This window comes from Rhinichthys klamathensis, unplaced genomic scaffold (genome assembly GCF_029890125.1).
Source record: "Rhinichthys klamathensis goyatoka isolate OS25496 unplaced genomic scaffold, OSU_Roscu_1.1 h1tg000372l_1, whole genome shotgun sequence".
Classification (NCBI taxonomy): Eukaryota; Metazoa; Chordata; class Actinopteri; order Cypriniformes; family Leuciscidae; genus Rhinichthys; species Rhinichthys klamathensis.
The window spans coordinates 1,718,375-1,735,229 of NW_026606879.1; the positions used below are offsets into that span (position 1 = coordinate 1,718,375).

At 42.5% G+C, this 16,855-nt stretch overlaps 1 protein-coding gene across 11 annotated transcripts in view; it reads right to left on the minus strand.

The window, feature by feature from the left end:
• tns1a (tensin 1a) overlaps positions 1–16,855 on the minus strand; it is a 141,520-nt gene that overhangs the window by 44,189 nt on the left and 80,476 nt on the right. For 8 of the 11 annotated variants that reach the window (XM_056233628.1, XM_056233631.1, XM_056233629.1 and 5 more), the window contains 7 exons: positions 16,280–16,451; positions 10,324–10,374; positions 10,082–10,204; positions 5,487–5,551; positions 5,292–5,375; positions 4,647–4,759; positions 4,468–4,528 (listed from right to left, as the gene is read on the minus strand). In XM_056233628.1, coding sequence (XP_056089603.1) covers positions 4,468–4,528; positions 4,647–4,759; positions 5,292–5,375; positions 5,487–5,551; positions 10,082–10,204; positions 10,324–10,374; positions 16,280–16,451 — 669 coding nt within the window. The remainder of the gene's footprint in view (positions 1–4,467; positions 4,529–4,646; positions 4,760–5,291; positions 5,376–5,486; positions 5,552–10,081; positions 10,205–10,323; positions 10,375–16,279; positions 16,452–16,855) is intronic. The other 3 variants (XM_056233632.1, XM_056233630.1, XM_056233638.1) reach the window with 1 other exon arrangement.

Here is a 16,855-nt window from a genome sequence, read left to right on the forward strand (position 1 = left end):
GAATGTCTAGTCCGCGCTCCGGTGACAGGCGTGCTGTCATGGATAGCGAGTCCAGCACTGTTCCCAGAAAAGAAATTTTCTGACTGGGAGACAGCAAGCTTTTTGCCCAATTGACCGTGAGGCCAAGATTCTCGAGGTGTTCGAGTAATGTGGCCCTGTGTTCTATGAGCTCTGAGTGTGATCGAGCTAGAATCAGCCAATCGTCCAAGTAGTTCAAAACTCGCATGCCCCGAAGTCTCAAGGGTGCGAGAGCCACGTCCATGCACTTCGTGAATGTACGGGGTGCTAGGGACAGGCCGAACGGCAGGACTGTGTATTGATATGCCTGGTCCTCGAAGGCGAATCTCAAGAATCGCCTGTGATGGGACGCTATTTGTATTCGGAAATAGGCGTCTTTCAGATCTATTGACATAAACCAGTCCTCTTGGCGAACTTGCGCGAGGATTTTCCTGGTTGTAAGCATTTTGAACTGGCGCTTCACAAGTGCTCTGTTCAGCTGTCACAGATCTAAAATGGGTCTGAGACCTCCATCTTTTTTCGGTACCAGAAAATATCTGCTGTATAGGCCCCCTTCGCTCTGAGCCTGAGATAAAGGTTCTATAGCACCTTTGCTCAGTAGTTTCGCTATAGATGTGCTACTTCTGTTTTCACCGTGGATTTGACGCGCGCCGTGTAACGGCGGGGGCGTCGAGCGATCTGTAGCGAATAGCCTCTTTTTATAGTGTTCAGCACCCATTCTGATACCCCAAGAAGCTGTGCCCACACTTTCGCGTGAATAGCTAGGGGTAGAATGAGATCTGGGCTCCGGCCGTGACATAGTGACGGCAAGGGAGCTCCGGCGTGCTGTAATGCAGACACTGTGTTTATAGTGTTCAGCACCCATTCTGATACCCCAGGAAGCTGTGCCCACACTTTCGCGTTAATAGCTAGGGGTAGAATGAGATCTGGGCTCTGGCCGTGACATAGTGACGGCAAGGGAGCTCCGGCGTGCTGTAACGCAGACACTGTGTTTACAGTTTGTGAGGCGGGGGGCAGCCTGGCCGCGCTCAAATCCCTTATAGCAGTTTGCTGAGGGAGAGAGAGCGGGGCGAGCCCCGTGGGGCTCAACATGTCTGTGAGTGAATGTGGGCGCGGGACAGCGCCTAACCCTGACCCTAACCGGAACACCAGAAAATACACTGCTTATGTGATTTATCTGGGTCGCCGTGGAAACAGCATTTGTGTGCAGGCAAGCGGGCCATGGTACTGGCTTGCTTACTGCAAAATACACTGGAACAGTTGCATTTTCTGGAACTGAAGGAGCGAAATATTTCGGTGGAAGTCTGGCCGCGGCGAGACTGAAACACCGTCGATTTCCTAGGAGGCTAGGAAGACTTGTGTTGGTTTCGTTTTACAGAAACCGTGGTAGTGTTTGTGGGCACTGGGTTGTGGGCACATTCACTACATTTAATGCACAATTGACATGCGTCGATTTCATTTGTGCGAGCCCTGTACCGTGGCGGGCTGTGTTTGTGTGTAGAAATTAACACTGGGCTGTGGGCATTTTATTACACTCATAACACCATCGGCTGTGGCCGGAAAACCAGAAAATACAATGCTTATATGATTTTTCTGGGTCGCCGTGGAAATGGCATTTATGTGCAGGCAAGCGGGCCGTGGTACCGGCTTGTTTACTGCAAAATACACTGGAACAGTCGCATTTTCTGGAACTGAACGAGCGAAAAGTTTCGTTGGAAGTCTGGCCGCGGCGAGACTAAATTTCTATCTGCTGCGAGAGCCGGGATCGAACACGGGTCTCTCGCGCGAAGGCTTCAGGTTCCGCCACTGATCCACAGGGGAGAACTACATTAGTGCAAGCAGATAAGAGAGTGTCATCACAGTTTTGTGTGTGTCGGCGTTTGTTTGCAGGTGTGCGTGTTATACAACAGGCTCATTGCTGCAATATTGACATTTTCAGCCGCTCAAACTAAGAGGAGCTGAGAAATGTTTGAGAAATGGAGATTAGTCCGGCCTCGGCGGGACTAAAACACACTCTTTCCTCATTTTGCCGGTGACGCACACCCATGGGGGGCGGGGTAGATTTCTTATAACATAAAGAAAGCTAGCCGCGGTTTTAGGGCTCGCGGTCTTGATGCTGGCCCGTTTCCCTGACGACTCGCGGACAGAAGGGGGGAGGTCCACAGAGCTCGCCCAGTCCTCACTGTCCGACGCCAGGATAGAGCAGCAGGTCTCCTCTACAGATGCAGCTATCTCGTCGTCATTAATGGCGGAAGCGGCGGCGCGCGGCGGCCGTTATCCGTCAGTGAGCGACTCGAGTGAAGCTGGTGAAGCTGGCGGGCGAACCAGCGAGCTTTCACGGGCTGGAGAAGGCTCGGGGACCCGCTGAGTACGGCGCTTTACGGCGCGGCACTGTAGCGGGTGGAAGTGCAGTCTCGCTGAAGGATGCCAGGCGAGTCCTCAGAGTCACCGTAGGCAATAGCTCGCAGTGAGGGCAGCCGCCGTCGGCAGGGGCGCGAGAGCTGCATGATCCTCTCACAGGCAGGAAACGCATTACATGGCGGTCCCCGTCGCTGATTGTGGCTCGGCACGAGCCACAGGAGGATGGCATCTTTAAAAAGACGCGGCTCTTTTAGATGATAGACGTGTGAGTCGCGGAGCACACACACACATACACACAGAGCAGAGTAAAGGATATATAGTACGCCGGAAAGCGCAGCAGGTACGGCGGCTGAAGGCGGCGAGGTGAAGGCCAGCGACTTCAGGCTCAAGGGCTCGTCCCGCTGAAGGCTTGCGTCGACGGCGCGGCTTCTCACTCCGGATCCAGCGATGCATGTAGCTTCGCTGAAGAGATGAAAATCAGTTTGTATCTGCTATCGACCTGCTTATATAGGGCGAGACCACGCCCTTTCTGGCGGGACGTGACGAAATGGGCGCGAAGTGCCCCCATTGGCCAAGACGTCACGCAGAGCCGCTCTTGATAGGCTACTGCTTTTGCCGCAGGGCAGCCAATAGGCGCGCGAGCCGCCTCGCCTATGTTTGCATGCTGCCGCAAAGCGTTTTACATTGATTAAAAATTAAGGATAATTTTTGGCTTCAAGATCTCGAGGAAAAGAGGTTTTCCCCATGGCGTAAGAGATACTCTCGTAAGAGAACATGCGGAACACTGGCTGTAGTGTTTAGCCTCTGGCACAAAAATCCTCCGATGACGCAAAATGACGATTTTTGCGTCATCGGAGGATTTTTTCCAAACTAAAAATTACATTTTCTTTTCTCAGGGGGATATGAGGGGAAGGGGAGGGGTAGCGGGACGGGGAGGGGTAGGGGGGGGGGGGGGGTACTTTACATATACATGTATTACTTTACATGTATATGTAAAGTACATGTACATGTATTACTTTACATGTACATGTACTTTACATATACATGTAAAGTAATAATAATTTTATAATAGGTCAACATATACTATTATACACATATTTTTGACCCAAAATATAACAAAATAAAGTGATTAAACGGTTAGTTCACCCAAAAAATAAAATTTATGTCATTAATTACTCACCCTCATTTCGTTCCAAACCATTAAGGCATTCGTTCATCTTCGAAACACAAATGGAGATCTTTTTAATGATATCTGAGAGCTTTCTGTCCCTCCACTGACAGCCTAAACAACTACCACTTTCAAGCCCCAGAAAGGTAGTAAAGACATTATACAAGCAATCCATGGGACCCAAGTGGTTTAACCTTAATTTTATGATGCGACGCAAATTCTTTTGTTTGCGCAAAAAAAGCTAACAAAAAACAAATTACCACTTTATTTACAAAATATTAATCTCCAATGCCCATTCATGCAATGACGTCTGCTGTTGCGTCAACACAACACGCATGCGTCATGGTGCTCTCGTGAACGTAAACATCCTTCAAACATAAACTTCCTTCAAAACAAGTTGAATGCGGCAAAAGAGATCACACAGAACCGTTATAATGTAAAATCAGGTAAATCTGTTAATTAAATGTGATGGAATTGAACTTATTTAAAAAATCTAACTGATTAAATACTGGTGTGTGCGAAATCCTTCATATTTGAATTTATTATAATTTTATTATTTTTATGAATGTTCTTTTTGTTTAATTTATCTTTTGATATCATATACTCATCTTACTTCTTTTGGGCCTTTCTTTCTCTATACTCTGATCTTCACAAACTTCATCTGTTAGATACACTACTTTGGATTTTTTTATTATCTATTGACTAAAATAAATGTATTTTTCGATCTTATCTTGAAACGTATTTGCTAAAGTTTGCTTATATTTTAGAAGCTGTCAGTGATGTAAGATGTACATGTCTCTACATAAATGAAAAAGTATGTGTGCAACAACCAGACTTCATATATAACATAATGAGATCACAACCACACTTTACATATTAAAATAATTTAGCATATACATACTAGGAAGCAATTTACTTACTAAATTCCAGAAGTGTATACAGGCTGCATTGATTGATAGATTTTGAGGAAGGGTCGACAACCTGACAGGGTTAGATATAGTAAAGCACATCACTGATTTTAAGGTCACTTGTTCAAACATAGTATAATATACATAAATCACACTGATGGATTTGAATGTGTAGAAGTGTTTGCACCTACCTCCTTTAGACTCAAAATTAGGGATGCCATGCATGATGACATGGTGAAGGAACAGGGGCTTGTTGTTGATTTTTATGTGCCCAGAAAGGAGACCAGCAAAGTAATGCACATACCTATACAGCAAGGGAAACGATTAAATAAAACCACATGAAAATTTAGCAAAAGTTTAAAGGTTTTAGTCATTTTAGTGATCACTATCACATTAATGCTTTGTTGTATTTTGGAGCCTTTATGGAAAATGTATTCTCTCTCATCATTTTCTTCCTAAAGCTCCAAATTGGCATTAAATTCCCCCAAATGCCACTTAACTTATAGGGAATCATTATTCATATTGGTTGACATTCAACATTATGGCTAATTAGACATAATTTTATGTTCCACTGTAATTCCATGTACTTTGGTATCATCTGCTGGTTCATCCCAAAACTGCAAGTGCATGGACTCAGTTTAGACTTTGCAATGTAATGTGATTCGCAGACATCTAAAGCACAATGACCTATTTCTCAAAAAAAAAAAATAGCAAGTCACAGTGTGGTTCAGCGGGCAATACGTTTAATTCCATGATACAAATTAAATAATTGGCATGGATATTGTGGTGCAGAGTCAAAATAGGCTTGTGTGACAGGGTAATCAGTCGTTGCTGACCTTCTCTGGGAAGGCTGGCCCACGGGCATGGCTTTATCTTCATAAAAACGCTTCATGGCAAACCTGTCCAATGCCTGGTCAGCACTGAAATAATGAACACAAAACATAAACACTCAACACAAATGCACTATCCTCTCTAACGTATCTAACACCAAAAATGTTAACAACCAAAATGTTTCAAATAGAATGTCCTACCTGGCAGATATGTTACTGTAGTGCATATAGGCACCAACCACCACACCAGTTCTCCCCCAGTTTCCCTGCAAGAATTTGTGCCAGATTTATAAAGGAGAATATGCAAAGTGAAAACAAAGCAGGCACCGTCATTTGAAATATGCCATCTTGGCTTATGGGACCACAGGATATTTTAAGCCAATCACATGAGCCATACATGCCATGTGCGTAATTACTGAATTATGCAATGACAACACAGACTGGCTGACGGCAAAATTGTGGAAAAAGAATGTTTGGAATTGTTTGTGTAAATATGATAGAAAACCGTTCAGCCAGCAGAAGCACATCTCTGATGTAAATGGACATTTGGTGCAAAAGCCAATTTGAATCTGGGAATTTGATGATGACATCACTGAATATAAGTTATTAACCATCAGATATACACTCACCTAAAGGATTATTAGGAACACCATACTAATACTGTGTTTGACCCCCTTTCGCCTTCAGAACTGCCTTAATTCTACGTGGCATTGATTCAACAAGGTGCTGAATGCATTCTTTAGAATTGTTGGCCCATATTGATAGGATAGCATCTTGCAGTTGATGGAGATTTGTGGGATGAACATCCAGTGCACGAAACTCCCGTTCCACCACATCCCAAAGATGCTCTATTGGGTTGAGATCTGGTGACTGTGGGGGCCATTTTAGTACACTGAACTCATTGTCATGTTCAAGAAACCAATTTGAAATGATTCGAGCTTTGTGACATGGTACATTATCCTACTGGAAGTAGCCATCAGAGGATGGGTACATGGTGGCCATAAAGGGATGGACATGGTCAGAAACAATGCTCAGGTAGGCCGTGGCATTTAAACAATGCCCAATTGGCACTAAGGGGCCTAAAGTGTGCCAAGAAAACATCCCCCACACCATTACACCACCACCAGCAGCCTGCACAGTGGTAACAAGGCATGATGGATCCATGTTCTCATTCTGTTTACGCCAAATTCTGACTCTACCATCTGAATGTCTCAACAGAAATCGAGACTCATCAGACCAGGCAACATTTTTCCAGTCTTCAACTGTCCAATTTTGGTGAGCTCTTGCAAATTGTAGCCTCTTTTCCCTATTTGTAGTGGAGATGAGTGGTACCCGTTGGGGTCTTCTGCTGTTTTAGCCCATCCGCCTCAAGGTTGTGCGTGTTGTGGCTTCACAAATGCTTTGCTGCATACCTCGGTTGTAATGAGTGGTTATTTCAGTCACTGTTGCTCTTCTATCAGCTTGAATCAGTCGGCCCATTCTCCTCTGACCTCTAGCATCAACAAGGCATTTTCGCCCACAGGACTGCCGCATAGTGGATGTTTTTCCCTTTTCACGCCATTCTTTGTAAACCCTAGAAATGGTTGTGCGTGAAAATCCCAGTAACTGAGCAGATTGTGAAATACTCAGACCGGCCCGTCTGGCACCAACAACAATGCCGCACTCAAAATTGCTTAAATCACCTTTCTTTCCCATTCTGACATTCAGTTTGGAGTTCAGGAGATTGTCTTGACCAGGACCACACCCCTAAATGCATTGAAGCAACTGCCATGTGATTGGTTGATTAGATACTTGCATTAATGAGAAATTGAACAGGTGTTCCTAATAATCCTTTAGGTGAGTGTATGTGCAGGTATCCTTCAAGTGGTTGACTGCTAACTTTGAACATGGGAAACTGAAGGAAAATTTTATTATTTCCATGGATGCAAATATAGCAACATCTCAGATGTGTCACCGGCTGCGTTCGGAATCGCATACTTCCCTACTATATAGTATGGGAAAAAGAGTAGGCGAGCGAAAAGTATGTACGATTCATAAAAGAGTAGGCGAGAATTACCTGGGTGACGTGCTAATTATCGCGAGATTCGGACTTAAGTGCGTTCGAATATGCCTACTTTCCTACTATATAGTAGGCGAAAACAGTACGTGAAGGAAGCAGTACGTTCGAAACATCAGTATTCATAAAAGAGTAGGGGAGAAGTTCCCCGATGGCTTACTGCTTCAGCCCAGATTTTTGAGTGCTCAACCGATGGATACTCTTCTATCCCAGGAGGCCACGCGAGAGCATACGTCATTATCAAACATCACGGAGATCAGCGACGCGGGGGTTTTCAAATGTGAGTAAACACGGTTCCTTATGTGTTAAACTACTATAGAGTAAATGTTTTAACTGAAGGTGTAAAGTAGTTAGACAGTATGGTATAGTTGTGATTTTGCTGTAAAAACATGTTTTGTATTAGCTAGCTAACAGGGGAGCTCTAAGCACACGTAACGTCTCTAAAGTGGATTTACATAACCATAAACCCGCTTATTTAAAATGTCTATTTACATCTGAAAGGAAAATATTGTAAGTATTGGCATATTGCAGATGAGCACATCACAACATGAAAAAGACATCTGAGTGATGTATGTGTGTGGCATTATTATAGGATAACGTTAATTCACTGTTGTCAACACTGTTGACAGACAAATGTGCTGTAAATAAGGTAAATAAACAAATCTATAAAGTAATAAACATGTTTTTATTCAGACTGGTGTGAGCACTGAGGATGAGGAGCCCAGAGCTGAATCCTGGAATCCTCTCCACCGGCCCTTATCGCCTCAGATTGTGAAGCGCAGCGCAGCAACAAGCTCCGGCACGAAGGCACGGTCACCTCTGGTGAATAAAGCCGCAGAATGGGAACCGCTGTATTGAGATGGCAGTATGTGGGGTTCAGCGCCTGTAAATACATGCTTGTAGTTTGAATAAAGATTTGTTTCATGTGTTGTTGAATTGTATATGCATTTGTTCATTGTGTGATGGTTACTTTTATTTGTTCATTTACTCATTTATTCATGTTTCTTATTGTTGTCAGTATATAAAATATAATTATTTAATGTATGCATTAATTCATTGCTTGACTGACAATTGAGATGTTCACGTGTATTCATGCATAACTCATATGACAAAACAAATTACATTTTGCTTGTTTTATTAAATTATATCATTTTTAGTATATAAAAAAAGTAATATAATTAAGTATTGGTCAGCATTTAATGTTATTTTGTTTAAGTTTTGGGGTGGGCTAACAATGCAATTCATTCTGAGGTAATATTAATTTTTAAGGAGCGATACTTACATTTTTCGAGTATAAAGTCAACAGTTTTCTCCAAAGGAGATCTTCGAGCAGCGGCCCGTCTACTTTGTGCAGACATTACAAACGCTGAGGAAAACTGTGCTATTTTGTGCTGTCGAGTTACTGATGTTATGAAGTGTTAGTACACCTGTCGCTCATATAATTTAAACTTATAAACTTATTACATAAAGATCATTGAAAGATACCATAGTTGTATCTAACAATGAACAATCATAATGACAAAACATAAAGATGTTTGTGTACATCATAATATGATATTTATACACAGGAAAAAAGAACAATAACAAGGCTCAATATCTTTAAATAGTTCTTCATAATACATTAAAAAATGTTTTGTTGTTATAAGTCTGAGGGATGAAACGAGAGGTAAATTTATCAAGAAAAGAGGAAAACATAAAGGAGAAACTTTTTGGGTATAAAATAAAAAAATACCACAAAATGAGCAAGTTTCATCAATATCAAGATATTTACAGATAGATGATTTAAACGTGTCGTTCATCTTTTAAGTTGTTGCGCTTGTGATAACGCGTCGTAGGTTACATGATAACGTCAACATGGCGGATGATGTCCGGATCGCATTCATACTCAACGAGATTTGGCTATAAAGTACCTACTCTTTTAGCGCTCGTTAAGTAAGTACTCATTGAAATTAAGTACCTACTCATTGAGTATGCGATTCCGAACGCAGCCCCGAACTTTTCTCTACAAAGAGATTAGGTGAAAAAAACTATAACTTTTAGATATCCATCAATTGTTAACAGCACCATGACTGCTGTTCTGGATATGACACAAAATAATTATGTCACCTCTGGTCATAATTATCTTCATCATTATATATCTTAGATTGCAGATGTCTAGAAAGCCCAGCATGTCCTGATTTTGCCGAGTTAGACATGCTCCTGGGTCAACATATTTTGTTGATCCTGGAACAACATTCCTGTCTGAAAATTTAATCTTAACCATATAACTACTCCTAAACCTAACCCTTCCAATAAGTCATCCCTACAATCAGAGGGATATGATAGGTGTAGAAGCACCAAACCCTGTTTCTAAGTGTAAACTTGTAAGCATAAACTCTAAACTTGTCCCTCAAATCTGATTGGTTGATTGGAATGTTGTTCCAGGATCAACAAAGATGACTATCCAGGAACATGTAGCACTTGGTGAAATCAGGTTCCGCAATTAGGGAGATGATACAACAAGAATCCTTCTGTGTGTCCAGTTGTGATCAGATTACTACAGCTAACAACCAGCAACATAAAATATGAAATTCCAATTCATGAAAACATCATCTTCATTTTGTAAATTCCATTGTATACTTCATTGTAAAAGTTCCAATTACAGCATACTAATTAACAACTGCACGTCAGTCCGGACAGTCATGCAAAGCGAGGGTGGTGGAGATTGGGTGCCTAAGGACAGGTGTGCTATGATAATCACCTTGTTGTGCAGTACCACTACATTGTGAGGGTCTGCATTAAGCCAGGTGTCCATGGCTTTACAGATACTGCAAATTTTGTCTAGAGCAGGAGCATGATGATCAGGCCAACCAAAATCCAGCACCTGTCATAAATGCACACATACATAAAATCAACTCTAAGACCACAAGCTGACAGGAACTGTAAAATAAAAAGTAAATAAATAAATATATAAATACTGTAAATAAATATTCAAAAGATCACCCTTGGGTTCTGCTTGGTGATGTCATGCCTCCGTTCACTGAGATTAAGCAGCTGAAATTGGAAACAAAAACCATTAAACATTAATTGCTTCTAGTTAAGATCCTCTTTACTCTTTCTAATTCCAAACCTGTATGCATTCTCTTCTTCAGAGAAACATAACACATGTTTTGAAAAATAGATTGCCTACTTGTAATATGTAGCTTTACTTATAAAAATGAAGATATATTTGTACAGTGCTGACTGATTTCCAAACCATGTCAAACCATTAACATTACCTGAGAAGTAAATAGGCAAGAAAACCCTGCGCATTCAAGAACACGCATTTACTGCATGGACGGAACAAAAAAAAACCCACATAATGACCAGTTAATAGTCATACAGGGAAACGTCTCAGGTTACGTATGTAACCGCCGATGCTGCGTCGAGACGCTGTGGGAACGCCCCCCTGCGTGATTGCGTCGTGAAGTACGTGTATAATCTGTCCAGTTCAGTTCAGTTGAGTAATACTTTATTAATCCCCAAGGGGAAATTCTTTGTCACAATTGCCCACATATATAATAAATAACAATAAAGATTATAAAAGCATTTCCGTTATTTGGATATGTTATAATAAACATATTCATTAAATATAATGTTCCAGTGAACAAGGAAATAAATAACAACGAGAATATTACACATTAATTTTAAAACAGATCAGATTAAACGGATAATGTTGCACAGCAACCAAAATATTAACAATTTAAAACTAACTAATAGGGGTGTGACGAGATCTCGTGCCACGAGATGTCGCGAGACTAAAACATGACGAGATTTCTCGTCGAGTGAAAAGCTGTCTCGCGATATCGCCATGACTGAGCGTGAGGGTGAGATTACCATAGAATATTCCACCGCTACACTCACATTCGCCTAAACTATCGTTTTGCTGTTTTTATAAAAAAAATAAAAACCATTATAAAATAATGTAAAAGTCTGCTCTGCTCATCCAGCACGAGTTGCCATTGCAATCAGTGCAGCACGAATCACAGTTCTACCAAAAAGACTCGGGAGAGAAGATACTGTACAATTATGCATTTTATTAACAGCCCAGCAAGCCATATATGCAATAAAGTTCTTTGGTGTAGGCCCCGTCCGTAACTCGCGATCCGAGGGTACGGATTCTGCATATCCTGCCTGAAGATGAAGGCAGGGGCCTAGCCGACCCCCCCTTGGGGTATTGGAAGGGACCGACCTGGTGGTGGTGGGAAGGATGGAGCGAAGACCGTCTTGGTGGAGGTGGGGAGGATGGTGGTAAGTGAAAGCGTCAGCATCTGCGAACTCAGACGAGTGTAAGTAAGGATCTTTTATACTTCACGTATTAGAACGCGATTGGATAGATGAGAAGGTAATAAATTACGTAACAATTGAGTCTTCCTGGCAGAACTTACGCTACGCTTTCATTTCAAAAGGATGGCGTGAGGATAGCGGAGGATTCGTTGCACAACATAGACTAACGTCTGATAAATGTATTATTGTAGAATGCACGCTCAGCACCGCTGCTCCCTATACACAGAGTACGCGCGATCACGAAAGTTAAAGTAAAACACAAGCTCCCTGATGTGCATTGCGCACAAATTAGGCCGCGAACATACAATAGTCCGTCTCCTAATACCCATCTCTGGACTGTTTATTTGCGGCTATGGTCTCAGTTTGCACTTCGAATATATTGAGAGAGTACTGTAATGTCTTAAGGACAACAGACAAGGGAGGCTCTGTTTCTGAACTTATAATCGGAACGCAAGAACAACTGTAGAGACAAACACACCAGCCTCCTTTCTCTCTACCCGGCCTGTTTGCGCTTAATAAGACTTCAAGGAGTTCAGTTAGGAGGTCACACACAGCCTCAATCAGAAGTTCTGAAAGCTCTTAAATGTACAGTAAGGGCTGAGACTAATGTAAAATCATACAGAGAAAAGCCAGTCAATAAAAACCTTTTACAGTGCTTGTATATTGTTTTCTTTCAATGCATTTGATAATTCATACTCATAATGCATGTCATTTCAGGTCTACTTTATAAGATTATTAGTTAAACATTGCAAAATGCACCTGCATACTATTTTTCCAGTCATGAATTTTGTCATTGAGGATTTCTGAAAAATTGTGCACACATCTCGTCTCGTCTCGTTCTCGTGAACCCAATCTCGTGTCTCGTCTCGTCTCGTCTCGTGAGATAAGCGTCTCGTCACACCCCTACTAACTAATGGTTCCTGTGTCAGACACTTAGAGGTAAGAATTATAAAGCTTGATGGCCACTGGCAGAAATGACTTCCTGTGGCGCTCAGTGGTGCATTTTGGTAGAATAAGTCTTGCACTGAAAGTGCTCCTGTGTTTGAGTAGCAGATCATAGAGTGGATGGGAGACATTATCCAAGATGACATTCAGTTTGGAAAGCATCCTCCTCTCTGACACCACTGATAAGGAGTCAAGCTCAACCCCCACCACATTACTGGCTTTACGGATCAATTTATTCAGTTTATTTGCATCTGCCTAGGATAGCACTAGCTACCACCGATTCATAAAACATCCTCAGCATCGTCCGGTCAATGTTAAAGGACCTTAGCCTCCTCAAAAAATAGAGACGGCTTTGGCCCTTCTTGTAAAGTGCTTGAGTGTTCTTGGCCCAGTTCAGTTTATTGTCTATGTGTGCACTCCCAGGTATTTATAATGCTCCACAATGTCCACATGGACCCCACGGATTGAAACAGGGGTCACTGGTATCTTTGTTCTCCTTAGATCCAAAACAAGGGTGTGAAGAGACATCATAGGCGGGTGACGTCATAGACCAGGAAACTTTAAAGCACACCTGAAAACAGACCACGCTAGCTTCTGATAGGCCGAAGCAAGTCGATCACAGGCATGCAGGGAGTATGGCAGGGCGACACAGTGTCTCGTTACCTCTTCAGGGAACCAGGGTTACATACGGCCTACTAATTTGGCCGTCTCCTTGGTGGCCCGGAGAGACAGATCCATGCGAAGTGAAGACTCACCCGACAGTTCTTTATGAACATGGGGTCTACCACCTTTACATGCCTGAAAGAGGCACTCTCACTAACCAAGCCGAGGTGGGGCATCAGAGCATTGTTTCATCGCGAGCGATTTCTCCCCCAACGTGTAGCCATGGTAGCTGCAGCCTGCCCGCGGCACGTTCCATAACACCAACCAGCTCAGCATACACGGGGCAGGGTGGCTGAGAAGGATCTATCCGATTATCACCACCCTCATCAGCCATCTCCTATTCGTCCAGAAGAGCACTCGCTGCTGAACTAAGTTTTCTTCTTTTTCTTCGCCGCCGAATCGTCTGAGAGGTTTTTTTCTTTTTTTTAGCACAACCAGGACCTGAGCCGCGAGGTCCAGACGCTGAACCCTCTTCTCTCGAGAAGAGGGCCAGACGTGAGCGGAGCGTTCTCAAAGAAAAAACGCTCACAATTTGCACAGGCAGTTCTCTCGAGACCTGCCTGTGTGCGCTCTTCCTTCCCAGACAGAGAAAACACAGTTCGTGTGTGTCACCCGGCATCGAATATCTTGAGCATGGGTCTGCACACTTCTGAAAGCACTCAGCCTTCTCAGTGCATTTCATAATTACTTGATTTTCAAGCGCTTACAGACAGAACAGTCCCTGAAGACGAAAAGATGATTTGTCATGTTTGCAAGGCGCCCTTATATACTTCCAGGTCGCACGTTAATCATTCACGATAATGATTCACGGGCTTTCGCCGGTCAATGTGATTGCCATGATTTGATTGTGATTTCAGACACCTGTCATGCCTGAGGCGTTCCCCAAAGCGTCATCGACGCTGTGCCAGTTCCCTTTCAAAAGGGAACCATCATTTTGAATACCCATAACATTGATATAAATAGATGTTTGTGGATTAAAAACACGATATGAAACTGGTTTCTTCCATGACATCGACACCTCAGTCTGGAGGTCGGGAAAAATACGGTAAACCCCGATGAGGAGGCTGTGACCTATATGGTAAATATCTTTCATCCAGTAAACTTTTCTTTTTATATTCATTTTGTTCCTCGGCTGGCCAATCTATATTTAATTTGGCAACAGCACGAGTCACAACCTCCAAAAGCTCCTCATCAGCAGGGGTATGAGATGGCGAATCCTCAAAATCCCCTGCATCACTGCTGACGACATCCAGTTCCTCAGAACTGGATAATCGTAGCATTGGTGCCTCAGCCCGGGGAGAAGAAACCACAGCGCGTGCTTCTCCCTGAGATAAGGCACTGGATCTGGCAGGTGAAGGCTGAGATAGGGCTGGGCCCGTCTCAAACCCCGCTGTCAGATACATTTGCGAACCCCAAGGTGTAGCCGTCCTCCTTGAAGAACGCCCGGCGGGAGCGGAGCGTCCTCACGGACAGCTTCTCGCAATGCTCACAGTCAGCCCCCTCAATAACTGACTGGGCATGCTCCACTCCCAAACAAGCAACACAAAGCTGGTGTGTGTCCCCACCCGTGATAAAACGAGGGCAGGGAACAGCACACCGCTTAAACTCTTGCATGCTCGCCATTATTTATATATATATATATATATATATATATATATTAGTGCTGTCAAACGATTAAAATATTTAATCGCGATTAATCGCAATTAATCGCACATTTTTATCTATTCTAAATGTCTCTTGATTTCTTTTTGTCCCATTATTTTTTCTCAATTTAATGCTCTTATCAACATGGAAAAGTGGATCGGCTTGCTTTGTGCAAATGTTTTTTTATTGAAAACAACATTGGCATATACTGTGTTCAATTTCACACTAAAACATTTTCACTTGGAGCAAATAATCTCTCACACACTGTCCATCAATAAAAGGGTGAAAGAAATACTGACAGGTCCTGATATTGACGAGGGAGCAGAGAATTCGCATCAGCTGTGTGTGTGTGTGTGTGTGCTTGGCCATCATCAAGTGGTATTTCAGACTGGACGTCCTGTGATCGCGATGATGATAGCTCAGTTCACAACGACAAAACACACAGATCACTTTGATCTTGTCAATGGAACCATTTGGCAACTTTTTAAAAGTAAACTTTCCATTCAGAATCTTATTGGCATCCATTTCGGCGTCTCGCGCTCGTCATCTACTCAAAACGTAACGTTAACCAACTATTTGGCCGGCTCGCAGACCCAAACAAGTGTGTGCGGCGTGCCTGTTGTTTTGTTTCCAGTCTAGCTAGATCCGCTAGCGCTTTCAAAACGTCCTCGCGCGGCGCAAGCCATTGAAATGAATGGGTTTCGCAGCGCCGCGCATGCCGCGTCCTGTTGCAAAAGCATGTGAAAAAAACTACAAAGTTTGCTAGGCCAAAAAGACTGTTAATCGCGCGATAAAAAAATTAACGCCGTTAAAATGAGTTTGCGTTAACGCCGTTAATAACGCGTTTAACTGACAGCCCTAATATATATAGATATATAGATAGATAGATAGATAGATAGATAGATAGATAGATAGATAGATAGATAGATAGATAGATAGATAGATAGATAGATAGATAGATAGATAGATAGATAGATAGATAGATAGATAGATAGATAGAAAGATAGATAGATAGATAGATGGAAAGATAGATACTCTTGTGAATTGTGCTTGCAATTACAGACAACACCAAATAGACAGAGACAGTATACAGAGAGTGCTTGATGAAGGCACAGAAGCTAGCACAGTCTGTTTTCGGGTGTGCTTTATAGTTTCCTGGTCTATGACGTCACCCGCCTATGACGTCTCGTCACACCATTGGTCTGATTATACACGTGCTTCACGACGCAATCACACAGGGGCGTTTCCTCAGCGTCTCGATGCAGCTCGAGTTCCCTTGAAAGGGAACACTAAACTCTAATTCACCAAAAATAATGTACTAGAACTTATTTTCTCTTTCTTTTGGGACTGTCAATTGCTCCAAGGTTTGGAGGATCCTTACTAGATAGTGCTGCTGGTGTTTAGAACGAAGCATGCTGGTCACATCCCTCAGGTGTACACTGTATTTATGCTCCTCTGTTCCACCAGGAAAGGACAGAGCAATGATGCGTTCTGTGATGTAGACCAGGTCCACCTCATTAATTTCTTCCATTGTTTGCACCAGACTCAGGCTTCTTAGGGAAGAGAAATAACAAATGCTAGACAATAAATAAAAGACGCAGATAACCTGCTTTATATAGTGTAATTGGGCATGTTTTTTTTTTTTTTGTAGAAACATCTTGCTGTTTATTGATCTAAGACACAAAGATATACGATATAAAAATATAAAATATGATAAACCAGCCATAACCAGCCTGGTATGATAGTGTATACCAGACATATTGCATAAGCACACAGACCATATATCACCTTTACGAAACATATTGTTTCAAAGCAACTTTACAAAAAAATTCTTATTTCAGTGTTACAATTTACAAAGTAAATAATGTCAAGTGTCAAAATAATGTCCATATGGCAGTAATACACTGCTATAACATAATATGGCATGTGCTTAATTAATGTCATGTATTCAGTTAAG